Source organism: Aplidium turbinatum, chromosome 15 (genome assembly GCF_918807975.1).
Source record: "Aplidium turbinatum chromosome 15, kaAplTurb1.1, whole genome shotgun sequence".
NCBI lineage: Eukaryota > Metazoa > Chordata > Ascidiacea > Aplousobranchia > Polyclinidae > Aplidium > Aplidium turbinatum.
This window is the reverse complement of record NC_137486.1, coordinates 8,849,514-8,869,541: the sequence shown is the minus strand read 5'-3', so window position 1 is coordinate 8,869,541 and position 20,028 is coordinate 8,849,514. Positions and strand designations below refer to the sequence as shown.

The window sequence follows — 20,028 nt, the reverse complement described above, 5'->3', positions numbered from 1 at the left end:
ACGTTTCATGCGATGGCACCAACACCAAAAAATTTATCCTCCGAGTCGTGACTGGTGTTGTTGTCACTATAATCGGTATCACCGTGGCTTGATGTTTCCCGTAATAGTCGAATGATTTCTACTTTGATGTTTTCACGCATTGTTTCCATAAAAAATCTCAAAAACAAGTAATTTGTTATTCACTTTAAATTGGAAAGTAGCGGGTAGTGGGATTGCGACTGAAAGAAATGTAGTGCCTCTCCGATACCGCTACATTGAAAAAAGTATCGCCGCTTCTGCATCCGCTACTTCAACAAAAATGTAGCTGCACTACCGCTACCAAAAAAGTAGCGGTGCTACAAAAGTGTGTCACTCCAAAACTGTTATGATCTTCTATTCAATCTATTGACTGAAATTGTCTCAATTTGTCCCATGTTTGCAATGCGAACAAGCTTTCACTCCGATACAATCGGTGCCGCATTGTTTTGATGGGGTAGCTACTAGCTAGATCTGGAGTCGATACCAGGCCGACTACGAAGCACCACCAAGGCTAAATGTACAAACCTCTGACCCAGACAACAAAATCAGTCATTTATACATTGATTCAACACCTACAGACGGCTGAGCCTTTAACCTTCCTGGCTTGTCAGCCCTGCGCCTTTGCCGATGGGCAGCCAAGGCAATCAAATAATTCGTAAAAAAATTCTTCGTTGTGAATGCTGATCATTTGTTGCGTATTTCCCCCGGGGATAAATTGTTGTAACGGCGTGTTTTCGAATTTGATTACAGCTTGGTTCAAGCCGTGCAAGGCAAAGAAGGAGATCTGTTTACTGAATGATGTATCCAGCATAATTTATCTTGTTAACACGAACTTATTTGGCGACTTCTGAAGCAGTATGCAACGTAATGTATGCCAGGAAAAAGATATAAGTCTTTGCAGCCTTTTACAAAGTCAACAAGCTGACAGTTAATTGGAGACGTAAGTTTGATGTAACTGGTCGTGACTTTGCTGTAGTTTTGTGATCACGATGTACTTGATTAATTTTCTCACGATATGTTTACCTCAGCTTATTTTTCGATTTTATTAATATTGAAACTTGTTTAATCTGTGATAATTATTATGTGTTTGTTATCAGTAGGCCTGGTCTATGTAATTAAAGACTCCGTGAGTTAAATCTCGCCCACGGCAAGTGAGATGTGTACAAATGTTCTGTGGTGCAATGTGGTGTGAAAGCAATTAAACTTGCTAGGCATGGCTTCATAGTTAAAATTGTTGCTCAATATGCCTACAGATATTATGTGAGACAAACTCCCTGTGGCCCGTGCTACATAGAGCTGCAAATATTAGTGTGGATTCCTCTGCCGGTAGGGAAACGCTGAGAAGCCGCAAAATGTTGTTAGTAACTTTAAATGTCAACAATTGAAAATGTATTTTAAGTTTCACTGAAAAGTCAAATATCCCCAACATGTGCTTTGTTAGCGTATTGTGTCTAATAATCACCTACCATCGTGTGATTAGTTCGGAATGTATTGTGGAGCTTATAATAGTATTTTCTATCTTTAGTTCGATAAATGGGAAAGGAAAATTCGGTAAAAGAGAAAGTGTTAGGCCTACTTGACTTACAATTTCAAGAAACTTTTGAAGAAAGCTCTGTAGGCAAAACTCTTTATACAACATTGTATTAACATTCGTAGATATTTAAACAACTGTATTGTTTGCGTGAGTGCACTTGAGTGGGTATAACGTCGAGTTCCAAAGTGCTTGTCAGATCCAAAAATTGGAACAAGTTTAATCGCTCCTTCCACATAGTAACTTACACTGGGACGTGACTGGGGTATAATAATAATTAGTTCTTCACAGGTGGTTTTGTTTTATGGTAATGTAGGTAGGTTTAAGATATATCTCAGGAAACACGATTTAAAAGTGTTTCTTTCGTCTTTGAAGATGTTGAATTTGCAGCCTTATGATTAATAATTGTAGGCTATAATTTACGATTTTCTAAAATCTTAATGCTTGTTGCAATGCTTAAGAGGAGAAATTTAGTTTTTTAGACAGCAGTCCAAAGTAGTTGCCCACAAATGGTTCGCACCAAAAACAACAAAGACCTAATCATCGTTAACTTGTTAGGCGTCACAGTAACCAGCCATTTGAACTCTAATGAATGCAAATTGACTTGCTAAAGAAGCTGTTTTAGTAAGTCTATAGCCTACCTGAAAAGCTTGTATAGTATAAGAAATTACCCAATTTTAAAGAATTCGTCACAGTTTCAGAATCAAGTTTAATATGAAAGGTAAGGATTCACTAAGCACTTAAGTTGTAACCAACTAAGACAAACAATCTTTTTAGCAGCAGGCTTATTTTATGGTAGCATAAGAAATGTTCAGGTAAGATATCATTATCGAATGCAAACTATACTTGCAATAGGTCATTGCTGTTGCTTATTTCAGTTTGTAGGCTTAAATCATGATGCTTGAAGTCGTCTACTGAGCTGAGGAACTTTATTGATATCGCCAGTTTTTTTCTAATGCCAACAAGTTTACTGAAATTGTTTGTTTCTGCGCAGGTCAACTGAAGCTAGTGGTCATCAGTACACAAGAACAGCTCACAGTCACAGTGCTTGGACTCAGATTACCACTTATTTCCTTGTCTAATGATGAATCAACATCTGTTTTTGTGAAGGTAAATGGCTATAACCCAGACAACAAATCAATTGTTTTTTAAAAAACAGTTGCTTTGATGTCAGTCAGTGACGTAGGCAACGCAAGATGCCTGGAAGATCTCCACTTTTTGCTTGGTATCTTAAAATAATTTAAATCTTGTTTTAATATGTTTTCTGTATCATTATTTTTATGTTGTTCGTCCAAGCTAATGTAAAAAAAACGTATTTTGTTACAATGTACTGCATGTAGGCTTAGCTAAGAAATCATCTGTGACAATAAATTTTACGATGATTATGTTTTCATTGTAATTTAACAAAATCAGAGCTATTAACTTTGTATAATGTTGGTTGAAACGTTACTACTCTGTTATAAGGAACACATTGTTCAACACAAGCAGACCAAATCAACAATACCGGTACCATGCATAACATAAAGCTATCGTATGAAAGAAACGAAAATGCGAAGTTTTTGGCCATGGCATAGACACTTGACAAACGTTAGCCTAGACGTGACAAGTACTATGGCAAATACCGTTGCTTGTTATTTTTCTTCCAAAGAAACGTCGCGTTATTCAGTCAAGGAATAATTCTTATTTCAAAACTCTGGTAAGTTTTGCAGTCATTAGTAACATATAAACAGTTGCCTGGTAAGCAGCACGACTGTGGATCGGTTTTGCCAACTTACTGTATTTATAAAATACAATTTTTTGTTCTTAGTTTTCTCTCACTCCTGATCGTGACAACAGACAGCGCTTCAAGACAAAACCACAGAGGCTGACGTCGGGTTGCGTTAGTCTGCACGAAACTTTCTCATTGTGAGTGCCTATTGTGAATGCCAAGGCTTGTCATTTTACATTACATATATAAACTTGTTAGGAAAAAAAACATTTGAGATACGATTCAGCATGACTGCTGTCCTTACTAGTTCCTCAAATCCGAAACATTTTACTGTGGCTGTATCATTTTCAAGGGCTGTCGACATGCGTAAGTTAGTAGGCTATGGTGTTTTTAGAATAACAGTAGATGGCCTACATCTGTGAATCACAAGTGGTGTTGGCTTAGACAACATTCAACTCCCAGCTAGCAAAATTGCTTTTATAAATTGATTCAATGTCTGCATACTTTAAGTCGAATGCAAACAGAAACAGGACCAATTTTGCTTGCTGAATCACACGCTTGCTCTTCAACATTAAATCATCACCACAGAAATGTATCTTTGTTGCACTGGATTTTATTGCTACGATAAAACACAAAAGCATTTATTATGTATCATACAAACACTTCGAGTGGACCAACCAATAATTACAGCTACACTCAAATGATGAACTACTAAGAAACAATATAGATAAAAACATCGTATTCAGCATTTCTATAGGTAGGTCTACTTACGCCGAAAAATGTACAAAGTAGTTACATTTTAAAAATAAAAATAGCTGATAAGGTAAGCTTTTGCAGAGTCTATCATAATGTACAAATTTACACAAAATATGAGAAAAGGACTAGGAGGTATTTGAGGCCAGCCCATCTTATAACAAAATAATGTAATTGGCAATAATCTACATGTCAAAACAATCCAGTCCAATAATGACCCATTAAAAACAATACGAGTACAATAGTGATATCAAAACAAACAAAATCAACTTAGATGCCCAGCTTTTGTGGTTGTGATTGCCTTGCTATGTCTTGGAAATTGGATAAAATGTTTTCATTTTTCTTCAATTCTTCCTTCGTTGCAAATGATAGTTCTGGACTTGGGTTTGTAATAGAATGCGGAGCTTTCGTTTTTTTTTTTTTTTCCTTTGGTGACTGTTCGTGCTTTACATCTGCACATACTATACACCAGTGGTTCCCAAACTGTGGTACGCGTACCACTAGTGGTACGCGAAGGTCTTTCAGATGGTACGCGAGAAACTCACTGAAGTTGACACGTGGATGTCCATGGTTGACAGCAGTTAAAATAAAATAATTCAAGTATTTATTACGCAACATGTAGGTCAGTGGCTTTTTAAACTTTTCGTTTCGACGTTTTTAAAAAAATTGTTGGACTTGCAACGCACTCAGCGTCAGCGATAGGAATTTCAGTCATTTTTATTTATTTGTGTCTCTGTAGCCTTTATTTGTCGCGCGACAAAATGAATTTAGAATTGCGCTATGTGATTGTTAAACCATAAGCATTTGCAACAGTTTCGTAATGATGAGTTCTCATGCGCATGTCAGGCAATAACAATATCTGTGAGCGCTTTATCATGCAATGGAGCTTAGATACGAAGCGGAATCATTGTGCGACGCCCTTGAAAATTGAAACTACGCACCAACAGCGTGGCAACGTACAGTTTGAGAACCTCTGACCAGGGTTGTTTAACAGAAAAGCCAAAACTTTTCAGTGTTCAATGTTGCTACTGATAGTAGCAGCAGTAGTGCACCCTATTTATTGGTCTTCTACTAATTCGACAGCTCAACGGCTTACTGTAATTATATTTAGACTAATATTAAAATCTTTTAGTCTTGAAGCGCTGTGCTAATATTTGTTAAAAATTTCTTGCCTTTTATTGTATATTTTTGAGATTTTTTGGTTGTAGCGGTTGGTGGTACGCGAGCACTGTATGAAACTGCTAAATGGTACGCGAATAGAAAAAGTTTGGGAACCACTGCTATACACAGACAGATCTGAATCGTGAGCAAACCTTTTTGATCAGTCAGAACAGTTCGTATTTTTCTAAATCCCATCATCGGTTGTGAGCTAACCGATGAATTTAAGAAACGTTTGCACAACTGCACTGTCTTGGTACAGGATATTTTGTTACTCCGTAACGAAGAACAATAGAATTGAGTTACAACCACAACGCAGCAAGCCACTGTTCGACATAATAGTACAATAACCAACACAGAATGCGCATCATCCCCTTTCAAGGGATTTTTGTTTGGTGTTGATTGTTGTTGGTTAGTTTCGATGGGCTTTAATCTCAAGATCTCTATAACAAAGAGTTGTTTTGACGAATTTGCAGTAGACATGCTAATTGGCACCATGCTCATAATTTAACTTTTTTTAACAGCGGTTTAAACAGTCGAAGTTTGACAAAGAGACTGCTGATTTCGGCTTGGAGCAGAAGCGAGATTTTCAATCAGTCTTCTTTTTTGGGTTGTATGAGCTTTGGATTGAGAAATATCATTTTGTCTCAAAATGTAAGTTTACATTTATAAATATGCTTCATCATCAGTCGTTATCTCCGCCTGCGGCAGATTGCGCATCAACATGGCTTATTTGCTTCCAAGAGTGGCGATTTTGAGCCAACTCGCCCAGTGTCGTCAAGTGGAGTCCGGTCCATGATTGAATGTTGTCTTGCCATCGTTTTGGTTGTCTGCCACGTTTTCTTTTTCCTTCTACTTTGCCTTCTGTGCAAACTTTGCTGATTCCGAATTGTGATCTTTTAGTGTGGCCGAACAGTTTTAAAACTTTTGATTTTATTATTGCTGCAATTGGATGTAGTTTTGTCATAGTTAGAAGATCTTCTATTTTTGTGTGATCAAGTAACCTTTTGTTGGTCATGCTTCTCATGATGTGATTTTGGAAGGTAGTGAGTTTTTTCATTGTTGATGATGTCCAATTTACGCATTCTAGACCGTACAGCACGACTGGTAAAACGTAGGTGTTGAAAATTTTTTACTGTTGCTTAAATAAAAATATTGCAAATAACGGCAGTACTGAATAAATACAATATACAGTAGTCCAAGTCATTGATATCTAAAAAGTACAAAAATATTGCACAAGAAAAATTACAAAGATGTATCGTTCATAAAGTGCTCATTAAAAGGTCAAAAGTATTGTTTTAGAAAAAAATTGCATAATACATTACTGTAAAACTTGTGACAATGATTTGAAACGTAGGCTACAGTAACTTTCCAAGACATATTGAGAGCATCTGCTATTAGGTAAAGCAATTACGTTGATTTCAGGTTGAGCAAGGCTGGTATTACTTTTTGAACGAATGCATTGGACGTAAAAAGCATCTTGCAGCAAAAAAGAAACAACAGAAAAGTAGGTAGTAAAATATACAAATGTCAAATATTTACATTCGTCGTAGATTACAGTATTTTCTAGAATAGTGTCAACCATGGCCCACTGCAGATAAGGCCAGATTTGTCACATTTTGAAGGATTTTATTAACAGGCTGACTCAAATTGTCTTAAACATTGCAGTTTCTACAACTAAAGTTCTTTCAGAAAATATTGTAAGAGGGTAACAAACATTTCCTTTATTAGTAATAAGTATTTAAAGCTTTGCACGATATCGTGAGCTTTCTTTGAGTTGATTGATAGTTATTAATCTTCATAAATGCCAACTGCAATACGAAATGAAACCTAAAGTTATCAGAAGTAGTTTTCTCCAAACCATCAACATTAACGTAAACGGAGAAAATAAACATTTTCTATAATTCAGTAGATTGTTTCTGATCTTTACTCAATGCACATTATAAAAAAATACGTCTTGGCAGGGCCATTGAGTGCATAATTGGGCCCGGTACCAAGCCAAACTTCGGGTCCCCTCAAAGTTTCAATTGGCAATGCACAAATAAATATACGTACGACCTGAATTTCACTTTCACAAGTTTACTTTTTCTGCATAATTAGTGCAAACTATTATTTATCACATAGGTCCTCACAACAAGTACGGTGTGTGGAAGAAATAACATACATAAAATAATAACCGTTTTAAATACGTTTGCCTGCAGAAATGACAAACTTTAGAAAAGATTCTGAATACTTGGTGCAAAATAACCTACGTCTTTCTTTAGCATACGACTACAAAAATAATTGCCAATGCAGCAGCCAAAAGAAAGACCATGAAATTGTAATGATAAATGTTTATCAGGGGTGTAGTCAGGGGGGCGAGCAAAGAGAGCAATTGCCTCCCTTCGAAATATTTTAAAGTAACATTTCACACTCAATTACAGGATCATTTGACAAAGTTTTACTATCGATTTTGGCTGAAACAATGGCAATTTTAAGATATATTTTAAAAAATTTTCTGGGGGAGGACCCCAGTGAGTGCTCCACCTTCGATGAAACTCGTTGCCACTCCAGGCTCACTCACATATGAAAAAATACTTATTTGCCACCCCTGAAATTTTGTGCTGGCTGCACCCCTGATATTATATTTCATAGCCTACGTAAAATTTCAAGATTAATACTCGATCTTGCTTCACACCATCACATACACCAAAGGGATGAGAATTATGGTATCCCTACTTTACAATCATACATTATTTTGCATAAAAATACAAGAATTGTACAAATACCATAGGATCATTGAACAAGCTTCGAAAACTTTACTTGGTCAAATTCATTTGGACAGTCTAAACATATAGTACAGTAAATAAGTGTAGGCAATGGGTTTAGCAAAATGCAAGATAGTTAACCTATTGATTTTAAAAAATACACTTACAGAAGTTGAAGCCAAACTGATTGTCAGTCATACATAAAAAGACTCTAGTTATGAAAAACAAAATCCTTGAAAATTGTTGAATGTCATGTTGGCAAATGTGTATGGGCTACCACAATAACTACTGTTGTCTTTGTTGCTTTTCACAGCATGTACAATTTCAGAATACATGCAATAATTAGATGCATGTCCAAGATACATTGAAGAAATGACTAGAAAAAGGTAACATACAAAAATCATAAGAAGGTTTAATACTCTCAGTTGTGGTACCCAGCTGATTAATTAATACCAATTTTTTAACACATTGTTTTGAACATATCTACAACGCAAAGGTACAAAAACCAACAAAAGTATATATCACGTTCCTATCTTGTAGAAGGGTTTGGATACAATGCATCATTGTTCATCACGAAGAGCACTTCTTAGTCTTACAGCATTTTTATAACAAAAGTAGAACACTCCTAATGCAGTAAGCTACATACTCACCATGGCACTGAGGTTTAACACCAAGGTCTACTGAAATCTGTACATGCCAACAATACCAGCTCCACCAGTCACTCTAACTCCATCAACAGATAACGAGAGAGGTGAACAGGTGGCAGACAAAAACTTTCTAATTACTTTTATGTTCATACTTGTCACTTAAATACTTTTGTAGTAAGTATTAATTCTTTCAACTTTGTCTTGTTTTGAAGCTGTTCTTGAACTCCTTGTGTTTTTGCTTCTTGTTTTTATATGAGGCAAAGCTTCTTTATTAATGAAGTAAAACCCGGTCAAATGCTGAGTCATTTTCAAACCACTGATATTTTATTAAGAAATTGGAATGCCTTTCTACCACCAGAAAGTGGTCCATCACCATGAATATGCTTAAAAGCAACTTCATTCCTTTGTTCAACATTACACAACTGAACTTTCCCTTCTATTTTTCTGTTCTTTTTTTGATGAATGAACTTTCCACGAAAGGACACAATCATTTAAATACAAAATTATAACTTTCAAAAATGTTTGTAATGGCCCTGATTAACTGTAACAGCAAAAATTCTGCATCTAAATGGTGATTGCTATGAACTACGAATAAAACTAGATAAAAGTTTTCGCTAAGCACCTTGGTATAACGAGGATTTCTAAAAGTACCCCACTTTTGAGACGATGTTTCAGCCTAACACTTACCAGCAAAAAATAAACTTGTTGCTTCAGGATGTTTACAAACGAGTTTAATTAAAAAAGCAATGGCATTTAAAAAAGTTTTTTCTTATAGACTCACTTTTTAACATATCCATCATGTATTTTTGTTTTTAAAAACACAGCTCCTAAATGTCAAAAAGCTGTTTATGGTAAATATAACACAGTGGTACTTTGTTGGCTATTGTTGCCGCAAAAGTGTTTTAGCTTGTAAAAACATTAATGATTTTGTTAGATTTGTTTCAATGTTAATATTATGTTAAGATTAACTTGATTGAGCAGTCTTTGACCCATTGTAGATTTAAAAGCATTTCTAACTCCTTCAATCCTATTTATTTCCAGTAGATTTAGTCTAAGTCTAAATTACCATAGTCCAAGTCTAAATTACCATGTTGTACGGTACCGGTATATCGCGATTTCGGGTATTGAACCATTTTCAGTGTCACACAACTCCATAACCAGCACATTAAAATTTACAGCAGTTCAGTTTATAAAAAGGCTAAATGAAAATGACTGTGGCTATCATTCCCATGCAAGGGTTGCCAGACATGGAATTCTGCCCAATTTTGAGAAAATACTTTAGCCTACGTTAAATTGCCCACTCCATTTTTTTTTATAAAGTGTAGCACACTGCAAAAACTTAATCCACATACAGTCAAGTTACTACAATTTTTCATGCATATTACGAAGTATTTGACTTGCGATAACTTGAAAAGATCCAGTGTCTAAATATACCGTACTTGGAGCAAAACTAAAGTTCTTGATTTTTTATCATTACAGTGCAGTGTTAAACACTTGTCATGCAGCCACTTAAAAAATGTGGGCATAAAAAGATCTGGGGGCTTGATTTAATTCTTTCAATTCTGATCACTTTCACAAAAGCATGGCTAATAAAACCTACTGAGACACTGTCATTTTGAATAAACCATGCCATAATAGCAACCACAAAAATGACTGCAATGATGAATGATGAGTTTTTTTATGATGAAATCAGCACCTGTCAGTTAGGCAATTAGGCATACTTTAAAGCTTGGAAAAACTTAAAAGGTATAGTTTTTGCATAGTGAAAATAAAACAGTCATACTTGTTTGACATATCATTGGGCTATGTTAGCTAAAGCAGTAGACACTAGACAAGGCACTCTAACAGCTGCAAGGTATTATTATACGGTATCTGTTAAACATACCCAAAGATTAAATTGGTGAATGCCTAACCTATTCTGGTATACCTATGCCTGTTGAACTGCCCAGGTACTTTTCAGTTTTAACTATCAACTAAGCAGCTTCAAAAAAAAAACAGACCCATCACCAGTGGTTTGAACTGCTGGACTTGGCTGGGTTGCATTGATCAAAAGTCTCACCAAATAGCCAGTTGAGTAATGTGGGAGTGGCAAACAAATCATGTTTAGTTAACTCTAGTTAAAATAACAATAACACATGAACTTTTTATCAATGAACTGCTTTTAACTTTTCTTTAGCAATCGCTATCTTTTCGAGTATCCTGCCACATTTTGCCAGCAACTCAGACTGTTAATGTTTCAAAGAAAAATGTGACAAATCAGGCCAGACACTAGAGGGGGCCATGTGTCAACCATTGTTTATATGTCACTTGATTATTCTATTTCTTTGCAATGTTACACACTGTGTAATACAGTAGCCTAAGTATTATTTGTTTTGGTTTCAGTCCAGCCTCAGTTGCTATTCCAGAACATTTCGAATCAATCAATGGAATCAACCGAGTTGTCTGCGAACACCAATCGCCAAAAGGACAAGCGGAAAGAAAACAAAAAAGTTTTTAAAATGCGGTTTCGCAATGATGAAAGTTCATCCGGTACAGACAGCAAAGCAATTCCATCATTGCCAGAAACAGTTTGTTCGATACTTAATGATGGAATTTTTGATAATTCTAAAACGGCAAGTTATTGTTGTTGTTGTTTTTCTTTTTGTTAAAGAAAGCCAAGAATGGAACTACAAAAAGCTGAATTAATAAGCTTGTGAAATAAGTTTCAGTTTTTTTTTCATAAAATTGTAATATCTCTGACAATTTTTAAAAGTCATTTTGTCTACTCACTTGAGGAAATCAACCACCGTGTAGCAAAAAACTGCCTTGAACATGAATAAAGTGTAGGCTAATTGAAAAAAGATCAAATAGCTGCTAAATGATCAAATAGTTTTTTTCATTTTTTTTTAGGTGAAAAACCTCCGCTCATCCATCACAGGTGGAAAGGAAAAAAGGAAAATGCAAAAACAACGTGTACCATTGCCACAAGAGGTCAGCAAAGACAAAACAACCAACACCAATAGAGAAAATAGTGAGGAAAAAAATTCGGAAGGCTTGAAAAAACAGGGAATTCCATCTAAAGATTTTCAAACCAACCATAATAAACTATCGAAAAAGAACACAGAATCTATGGGTCTGAAAATATCTACAGAACCAGATTTATCGTCTGAAGATATGATTGTTGAAAATGAAAACAAAATCTTGCGTGAAGCACAAAATATAAGCAAGACTATCGAGAAAGTAGCTTCACGCAAAAGAAATGCTCACCGAAATAGTGACAATTTTTCCATTGCGTTTCCCGCAAAATCAAAGAAGTCATTGTCCGTCGACGACGATCCTAAAGATAAAAGTGTTTTTAAAGTTCCAAAGCAACCCAAAGCCGCAAAGAAATTTAAGGCATCAGACAAAATCGATCACCACAAAAGTTTGATTACGATTTCGAAACAGGATTTCCATCAACAAGCCAGCAAACAACCTATCGAAAATAAAAACAAAATTTTGAAAAAGTTGAAACAACATAAAATAATGTTGTTGCAAAAGCCAAGGTTAAAAATCATGAACAAAAAAGAAAGCAATTCTCATGAGTTTCCGTTTCATGATACAGTCTTTCATCCAAATGACCATTCCACTTCCGTTAATCATGAACTCGCTCCATCTCCTTCTTTATCATCTTCAGTTTCACACCATGACACAAAAAAGCTAAATGGCATGAAACCGGCTTTTGCTGAACGCGAAAAAAGACTTGGAGCAGCTGAAGCTTTGATCAAGTTAAGCTCATCGCGAGCGACAACAACAGAGCAAGAACAAGGCTCTTCGGACATGTTTACACACTCCGACCAGAAAATAGCTGTGGTGCAACAAAAAAGAGGCTCTTGTCAAGTAAAGTGCGATAAATTGCTGCTACAAAAAGAAAGCTCAAATTGGTGAGTGCAAGTAGACTGAAGTTTGAACTACATTTCAAGTCAAATTTTACAGTGACTAAAATTTAGAGAAAAGAGAAAAGTTATGACAAGGCAATATGATCACTATTTGTTCAAAGGTGAACATCACTGCAAGTTTCGTACCTTGCGAAGTTTAAATGTTTTGTTCACGTAAAACACTCATCTAGTCGTGTTATCATAGACAACGTGGATATTTGATAATTGTGATCACTTTTTGTTTTCATGAATGCCGAAGTTTTTCCAGTTCTTTTGAAAAAAACTTTTACCAAAAGAAAGGACGTCGTTCTATTGGTGCTATGATGAAGTATAATGACAATCCAGCATCAAAACCAAACGTCAAACTTAAGCGGAGAAGTGCCGAGAATATTAGTAAGATGCAACCATTCTTAGAGAAAGGACCACTAATGTCAAACTCATCGAAGACCAGGTGAGTAATGACATGTCGCTAATTTAATAACCAGAAATTAATTTTTAAAACTTTAAAATTTGCGTTTTTGCACAAAAGATGTCTTTTTTTTACAAACTTTCCACCTAATGCAAAATTTGGGTATTTAGAAGAAAGAACATTCATTTATCACAAAGCCTCAAACACATCCCTACAGCTACAATATGTGGAAAATGCTTCTTTTCCGGAAAATCCTTGAAAGACCTTTTGAGCGATAAAGGTAGTGTTCACGAAATTATGGCCAAGCTATCTGTCTCCGTATTGTGACATAGATTGTAACGCAATCGTGACGTCATCATTGCAATGCGCTGTCACGCTTGAGCGACAATCTCTCGTCATTCTTTCTCTATTTTTACTGACTTGTGTTTTCCAAACGTGTTTCGTCTTTTTATGATGTGTGAATCTAACGGACGGACGTAATAAGAGTGTGAAGTGACTATTCCACATCACAATTGAACCCGTCTCTTGTTAACAATATACAATCAATCTTCACTCAACACAAGTGGAACTTGAGTAGAAAGTTAGGAAGAAGACAGGTTGGATAGCAGTTCATACATAGCTGTTATCAGAAAGAAAGAACAGGTATTACAGGATATTTCAAAAGTAAGCTAGGAAGCTTCAGCATTTTACTTTTAATGTTTGCCTTTCAGAAGGGTTTTTAAAACTATGCAGGTACATATAATTATAGATGAGAGGTGAGAATACTTATACTTGATTCTTTCTAACTTACAGCTCATTATTGTTTTTTTTTTATAAATTTAGATGGAGAAAGGGCTTTTCGCTCCTTTCTTGAAAAAGAGTACAGCGATGAAAATGTGGATTTTTGGCTTGCATGTCAAACATACAAACAAGTGACTGCTGTTGATAGACCAAGGCTTTCGGCAAAAATAATTAGCTCTTACCTCAAACCAACATCTTCAAAAGAGGTACATAAAGTTAGATTGTATTTCAAGTGAAACGTAGGAAAGACATGTTCAACGTGAAAGGAATTGCAAAGCTGTTGAAGTTTACCGAAAATCTTTTCTACGACAATTTTGTTTAACTACTTTAAAGAAACTTTTCAAAAAGACAGCAAGTTGCTCTTTTGGTGCATCTGAAACATAATGTTTGAAAACACACTTTCAAAAACTTGCAACAATAGAAGGAAAAATTAAAAAAATCCGTAACACTCCGGCCGAAAATAATTGGATTATGTAATGTAAGTTTATGATCTACAGAAAGTTGGTACTTTCCACACCGTAAATAGCCTAAGCTGCGCGCCCTAATAAGTAAATTTGCCTAATTTTGTATAAATTTACTTCACTGAGAAAATGGTTTATATATATGGCACCACAAAAAATGTTCAGCTAGCACCACACTGAGTTAGTGTTTCTTGTTCAGGTAAATCTCACTGGAACTATGAAAAAAGCAACAATAGACAAGTTAAATAAACATCAGGAAGATGCCTTGGATGAAGCTGGTGTCCATATTTACAAGTTGATGGAAAACGATTCCTTTAGAAGATTTTTGTCATTGCAATGGGCTTCGTGTACATGTTCATGTTAGAAAAGTAGTTTTTACAAATTAAACAACAGTTTAACCGATGTCTGACAAATTTCAGTTACGACTAGCTGGTTTTAAACGTTTTACTTAAGAGTGTTAACTTGCTTGACATATTTAGCAGGATATCCTAGCTACATTGAACCTGTATTCAAAAAATAACAGTCTGTGTTATTAAAAATGTACAAAAAACTAACATAAAAATGCTAGAACAGACCATGCATTATAGTTTGAGCTATGTGGATGATTCCAGAAAGTTCAATGAAGTTCGCTATGAAGGAGCGAGCTGGCGTTTTTCGTTGAATTGTTTTACTTTCACCAACAAGTGATATTTTAAACGTTCAGTTTTCTGTGAAGCAACTTGACCAACAGTTTCTGTATGTGAAAATAAATACCGACTCAAACACATTTTGTAAAGTGGTTAACTGGTTATCCTTATGTAATGTAAAAAACAGAATAACCTGATCCTTCATTCTAAATGAAGAAACAAGACGAAAGCGTATGGATTCCGTCGATCCTTCACTAAGAACTGCTGAGAATGATCCTTCACGAAGATTTGCTGAAAATTATCCTTCACGGATTTTTGCCAAGATCTACCTTCACGTTAAAACAATATTTGCATGTTTTCAGAATCCTTTGAAAAGCTGAAAGAGCCTATGGAATTCCAGCGGATGCAACTGCCAAAACGTAATACTAACATAGAATCACTTGACACTGAAGCACACACCGAGATATGATTTTGTTGCTGCAGCTTGTAATGGGAAAATATATTTAGTTGTAAGAAATAGAAAAGCTTTGTAGCTTCAAACACGATCGAATGTAATTGTCCAGACAATGATAAATGGGAAACAATCGTGTCATTGTCTTTATGAAATTATTTTTTACAACAATTAGCTGAGAATTATATTTCATCCTTTACCGAGTCATGGTGCAACCAATTTCCACATAAATACTCAGAAAGCCCAACATGTACATTCATTTGTGAGAAAACTTTGTGCATGACATACAACCACACTTCAAACGCGCAACATGGCTCGACAACAATTTTCTGCAAGCGAAATTGTCGAAAAACTGGAAAATTCTTTAGAGGAAAATATTAACGATGTGCTAATGTCTGATTCTGATGAAGAAATAGATTATGAGCCGTCGACAGAAGTGCTTAATTTAGAGCAAAGTAGGCCTAATGTGGAAACAAATGCTGGTAGTAGAAGAATAACTGTAGCAGTTTCTAAACGACGAGTTCACGATATTACTTCGGCCTTGAATGAGGAAAACTATGATGACGTGAATGTACTTAGACCACATAAATCGTACGTAGGAATATTAGAAAAAGGAAACAAAAGAAAAAAGGATCAGGAAATTGGCCGGACAACTAAGCCACCGCAACAAACTGGTCGCCAAGCGAGGTCATGTGTTATTGTGGGAAGACAGTCAGGACTCAAAGGTACTGCAACGCATGCAGACAATTGTGAGAAGACATGGAAGCTATTGTTTTCTCAACCAATGATTGACTTGATAGTTGATAGCACAAACAACCGAATACGTTGCATGAATTTAGGCAGAAACGATGATCATCTCAGAGAAACCAATGAAACCGAACTATTGGCATATATTGGTTTGATTTATATGCAAGGTATGCTGGGTCTCAAACGGTCATGAAATAAACCTATTATTCGCACCTGTAGTAGGACCGCCAGGGTTTGGAGCAACAATGAGCAAAAATCGCTTCAGGTTTCTCCATGCTTGCTTGACATTTGATGATCAGGCCACTCGCCAGAAAAGATGGAAGCATGACAGATTTGCTGCTTTTCGCACACTGTTTGAAATGTTCAATGATGACTGTTCCAAACATATTATTCCAGCGGAGTTTCTGGCATTGGATGAAACATTGTATCCAATGAGAAATCGTATTGGTTTCAAGCAATACAACCCAAGCAAGCCAGCTAAATATGAAATGCTCTTCAAATCGATTAACGCAACTAGCTACAGTTACACTTTTACCACCTATCCTTATTGTGGAAAGGCGCTGGAAAATCCCACCGAGTATTATGTTTGTAGAACGGAAGAAACTGTAAAATACCTTGTAAATAAGCTACAGCTCATTCATGATTTACAAGGACGAAACCTATCATATGACAGGCTCTATTCAAGTATTCCACTTGCTCAGTGGCTATTGAGTCTAAATATAACTTGCGTCGGGACATTGCAAAGCAACAGAAAAGGAATCCCTGCCGAAATTAAAGATGTCGGTCAGCGAGAGGAATTGTCTTATCAGTGTTATTGGGAGAGTTCTGAAAAGAAGTTAGTGCTACATTCCTATATAGTACAGATAAAAAGTTCATGAAAGCGCAATGTTCTGTTGCTTTCAACAATGAAACCTCTCATTGGAACTACAAAAGACCCCCAAAGAAAAAGCCAGCAATGTCCAAGCTTTACGACTTCACAAAAAGTGAAACAGATGTCGCAGATCAAAGGATTGGCATTTATTCTTGCAAAACTAAGTCACGACGTTGGTCTACAACCGCATTTTGTTATATTCTGGACACATGTCGGGTCAATGCAAGCACAATTTTAGCTATGCAAAAAGGAATTGATCCCAAAACTCAAAATTCTTTTGATTTTGGTTGGGAACTTGCAATGATGCTGATCAAACCGCACATACAAATGCGGTCACGGTGCGGTCTTTAAAAATCCGTTCTAAGCAAAATAGTTACTATTCTTGGATGCGAAGATCAAACTGATGTTGCTTCAACATCTTCCAACAACTTGTATCAAAAGAAGCAATTTCCTACAAAATCAGACAAAGACAGACGTTGCTATTTTGCAGACCTCCAATCACTGGCTCACCAGCAAAGAGGAAAAGAAGCAATTTGTTTAAAAGTAAAAACCAGTGCCAGCTGTGTGGTAAAGCTGTCTGTGCTATTCATGTGACGCAGGCTTGTCCAGAATGTGCAATAAACATTGATGTTGAAGAGTAATGGATGCAAAGTTTTCAGCGGATGCAGCTGCCAAAACGTAATACTAATATAGAACCACTTCACACCGAAGTTCACACCGAGATATGATTGTGCTGTTGCAGCATGTAACGGAAAAATATATTTCGTTGGAGAAAAAATAAAAACTTTGTGGCATCAAACATCAATGCCCAGACAATGATAGATGGGAAACAACGTTTACAAAGATGTGCTAACAATGATTTTTGCCAAGAAATATGCTCACGTTAAAACAGCATTTGTATGTTTTCAGGACGCTTCAAAACCTGGAAGAGCCTATGGAATTCCAGCGGATGCACCTGTTAAAACGTAATACTAACATGGAATCACTTGACACTGAAGCCCACACCGAGATATGATTTTGTTGCTGCAGCTTGTAATGGGAAAATATATTTAGTTGTAAGAAATAGAAAAGCTTTGTAGCTTCAAACATGATCGAACGTAATTGTCCAGACAATGATAAATGGGAAACAATCGTGTCATTGTCTTTATGAAATTACTCTATTCTTTGAAAGCTATTTTGTTCTCTTCGTCGGTTATTTTATAACTCTTTGTCGGTTATTTTGTGGAACTGCCAAAGAAATAATCCAAGATAAGAGCACCCTTTCCATGGAATAAAGAGCCTACTTTGCCATGGAGAACACTTGTATGCAATTGGAATTTGTTTGCACGGAGTAGCCACCCGCACTGTTTTTAGAATTTTTTTGAAATATCTCACACCTGAGAGAGGTGGACACTGGGAAAAGCTTCAGATGTTACCAAGGGGTCGACCTTATCAAACTTCTATTTCAAAAAACGGAAAAATTAAGATTGTGGGCACTGGGCAGAGGCTATGAGCTTAATGACTTGCAAAATATAATGGTGGAAATCCCGTCTAATGACCAACCTGCGAAACACTTTGAATATCAATATTTCACCAAATTACAAACGCCAAGAATAAAACACTGCATTGTAGATAATCAAGGTGGCCTTGTTGTGCTTGGTGGAAGGCTTCGATACAGTTATACTGTCGTCCGTTGATGGAGGACCAAGACACAAATTGGTTGTACTCTTCATGAATGCTTCGTGAAAGATCAAATTATGTTGCTTTGCATCATAAAGGCTTCATTTATGCTGTAGGTGGGTGTATAGAAGAGACAGATATGTTCAAGTCCATGGAGTATTTTAATTTCGAGCGTTATCAGTGGTAAGCAATTGCAGGATTCATTTTCCAAAATCAGATTGTTATTGTTGGAGGGGACACAAAGACATACAATTTGGAAGACTTACGAGACCCCTCAAAAGAGTCTGCAACCAAGACAGAGGAGCCACTACACGGCAGTTGGATTACGACTCAAAATTCTGCTTTGAATTTACATACCGTTAGATTGCACGATTCACTTGTTCATGTCATTTGGATGACACAATGTCAAGATGACCTTCCCTCGTTGTGCAAAGAGCCAATGGTGTTGACTGTTGAGTAATCAACCCATTCGCCTTTTTCAGAAGCTAGCTGCTAAAAAGTATCCTTCACGAAGATCTGTTGAGAATTATCCTACATGAAGATCTACTAAAAATTATCCTTCACGAAGAGCTGGAGAAATATCCTTCGCGAAGGCCTCCTGAAAATGATCTTACACAGATTTTTGCCAATTTATCTACCCTCACGGTAAAACAGCATCTGTGTGTTTTCAGGATGCTTGCAAACCTGGAAGAGCTTATGGAATTTCAGCAGATGCAGCTGCCAAAACGTAATACTAACATGGAACCACGTGACACCAAAGCCCACACCTAGAGATGCTTTTGTTGTTGTAGCATACAACGGAAAAAAATATTTCTTCGAAGGAAAAATAAAAATTTTGTTGCATCAAGCATGATCAAACGTAAATGCCCAGACAACGATAGATGGGAAGCAACGTTCACAACGATGTGCTGATAATTATCCTACACGGATTTTTTGCCAAGATCTACCCTCACGTTAAAACCACGTTAAAAGCGTTTGTATGTTTTCAGGATGCTTGAAAACCTGGAAGAGCCTATGGAGTTCCATCGGATGCAGCTGTCAGAACTTAAAACTAACATGGAAGCACTTGACAATGAAGTCCATATCGAAGGAAAATTTTGCTGCTGCAGCTAGTAATGGGAAAATATATTTAGTTGTAAGAAAAAGAAAAGCTTTGCAGCATCAAACATGATTGAACGGAATTGCCCAGGCAATGATAGATGGGAAACAATCGTGTCTTTGTCTTTACGAAATTATTCTTCACAAAGATTTGCTAAAAATTTACCTTGATGAAGGTCTGCTGAGAAATATCTTTTACAAAAGTATGTTGAGAAATATCCTTTTCAAAAGTCTGCTGAGAATTATTCTTCAAGAAGATCTGCCGAGAATTATCCCTTTCGAAGGTCTGGTGAAAATTATCCTCTACGAAGGTTTGTTGAGAACTATCCTTTACGAAAGTCTGCCGAAAATTATCCTTTACGAAGATGTGTTGAGAATTATCATTCATGAATATCTGCTAAACATTATCCTTCGCGAAGGTCTGCTGAAAGTTATCCTATACGGATGTTTGCCAAGATCTACACTCAC

General features: G+C 36.3%; 1 protein-coding gene across 3 annotated transcripts; it reads left to right on the top strand.

The window, feature by feature from the left end:
* The first annotated feature begins 927 nt into the window (after positions 1-927).
* LOC145784546 (uncharacterized) lies at positions 928-17,842 on the top strand. Of its 3 annotated transcripts, XM_082596390.1 has the most exons (10): positions 928-958; positions 2,544-2,659; positions 3,357-3,454; positions 6,594-6,675; positions 10,945-11,174; positions 11,452-12,464; positions 12,718-12,909; positions 13,038-13,147; positions 13,690-13,853; positions 14,308-14,853. In XM_082596390.1, exons 5-10 carry the CDS (start codon positions 10,986-10,988, stop codon positions 14,470-14,472), a joined length of 1,833 nt encoding a protein of 610 aa, XP_082452516.1. In that variant the 5' UTR covers positions 928-958; positions 2,544-2,659; positions 3,357-3,454; positions 6,594-6,675; positions 10,945-10,985; the 3' UTR covers positions 14,473-14,853. The 3 variants fall into 3 exon arrangements, with proteins under 3 accessions (XP_082452516.1, XP_082452515.1, XP_082452514.1); XM_082596389.1 differs by lacking the exons at positions 928-958; positions 2,544-2,659; positions 3,357-3,454 and adding exons at positions 5,712-5,822; positions 17,713-17,842 and having other exon boundaries at positions 14,308-14,467; XM_082596388.1 differs by lacking the exons at positions 928-958; positions 2,544-2,659; positions 3,357-3,454 and adding an exon at positions 5,712-5,822.
* Positions 17,843-20,028: the final 2,186 nt, after the last annotated feature.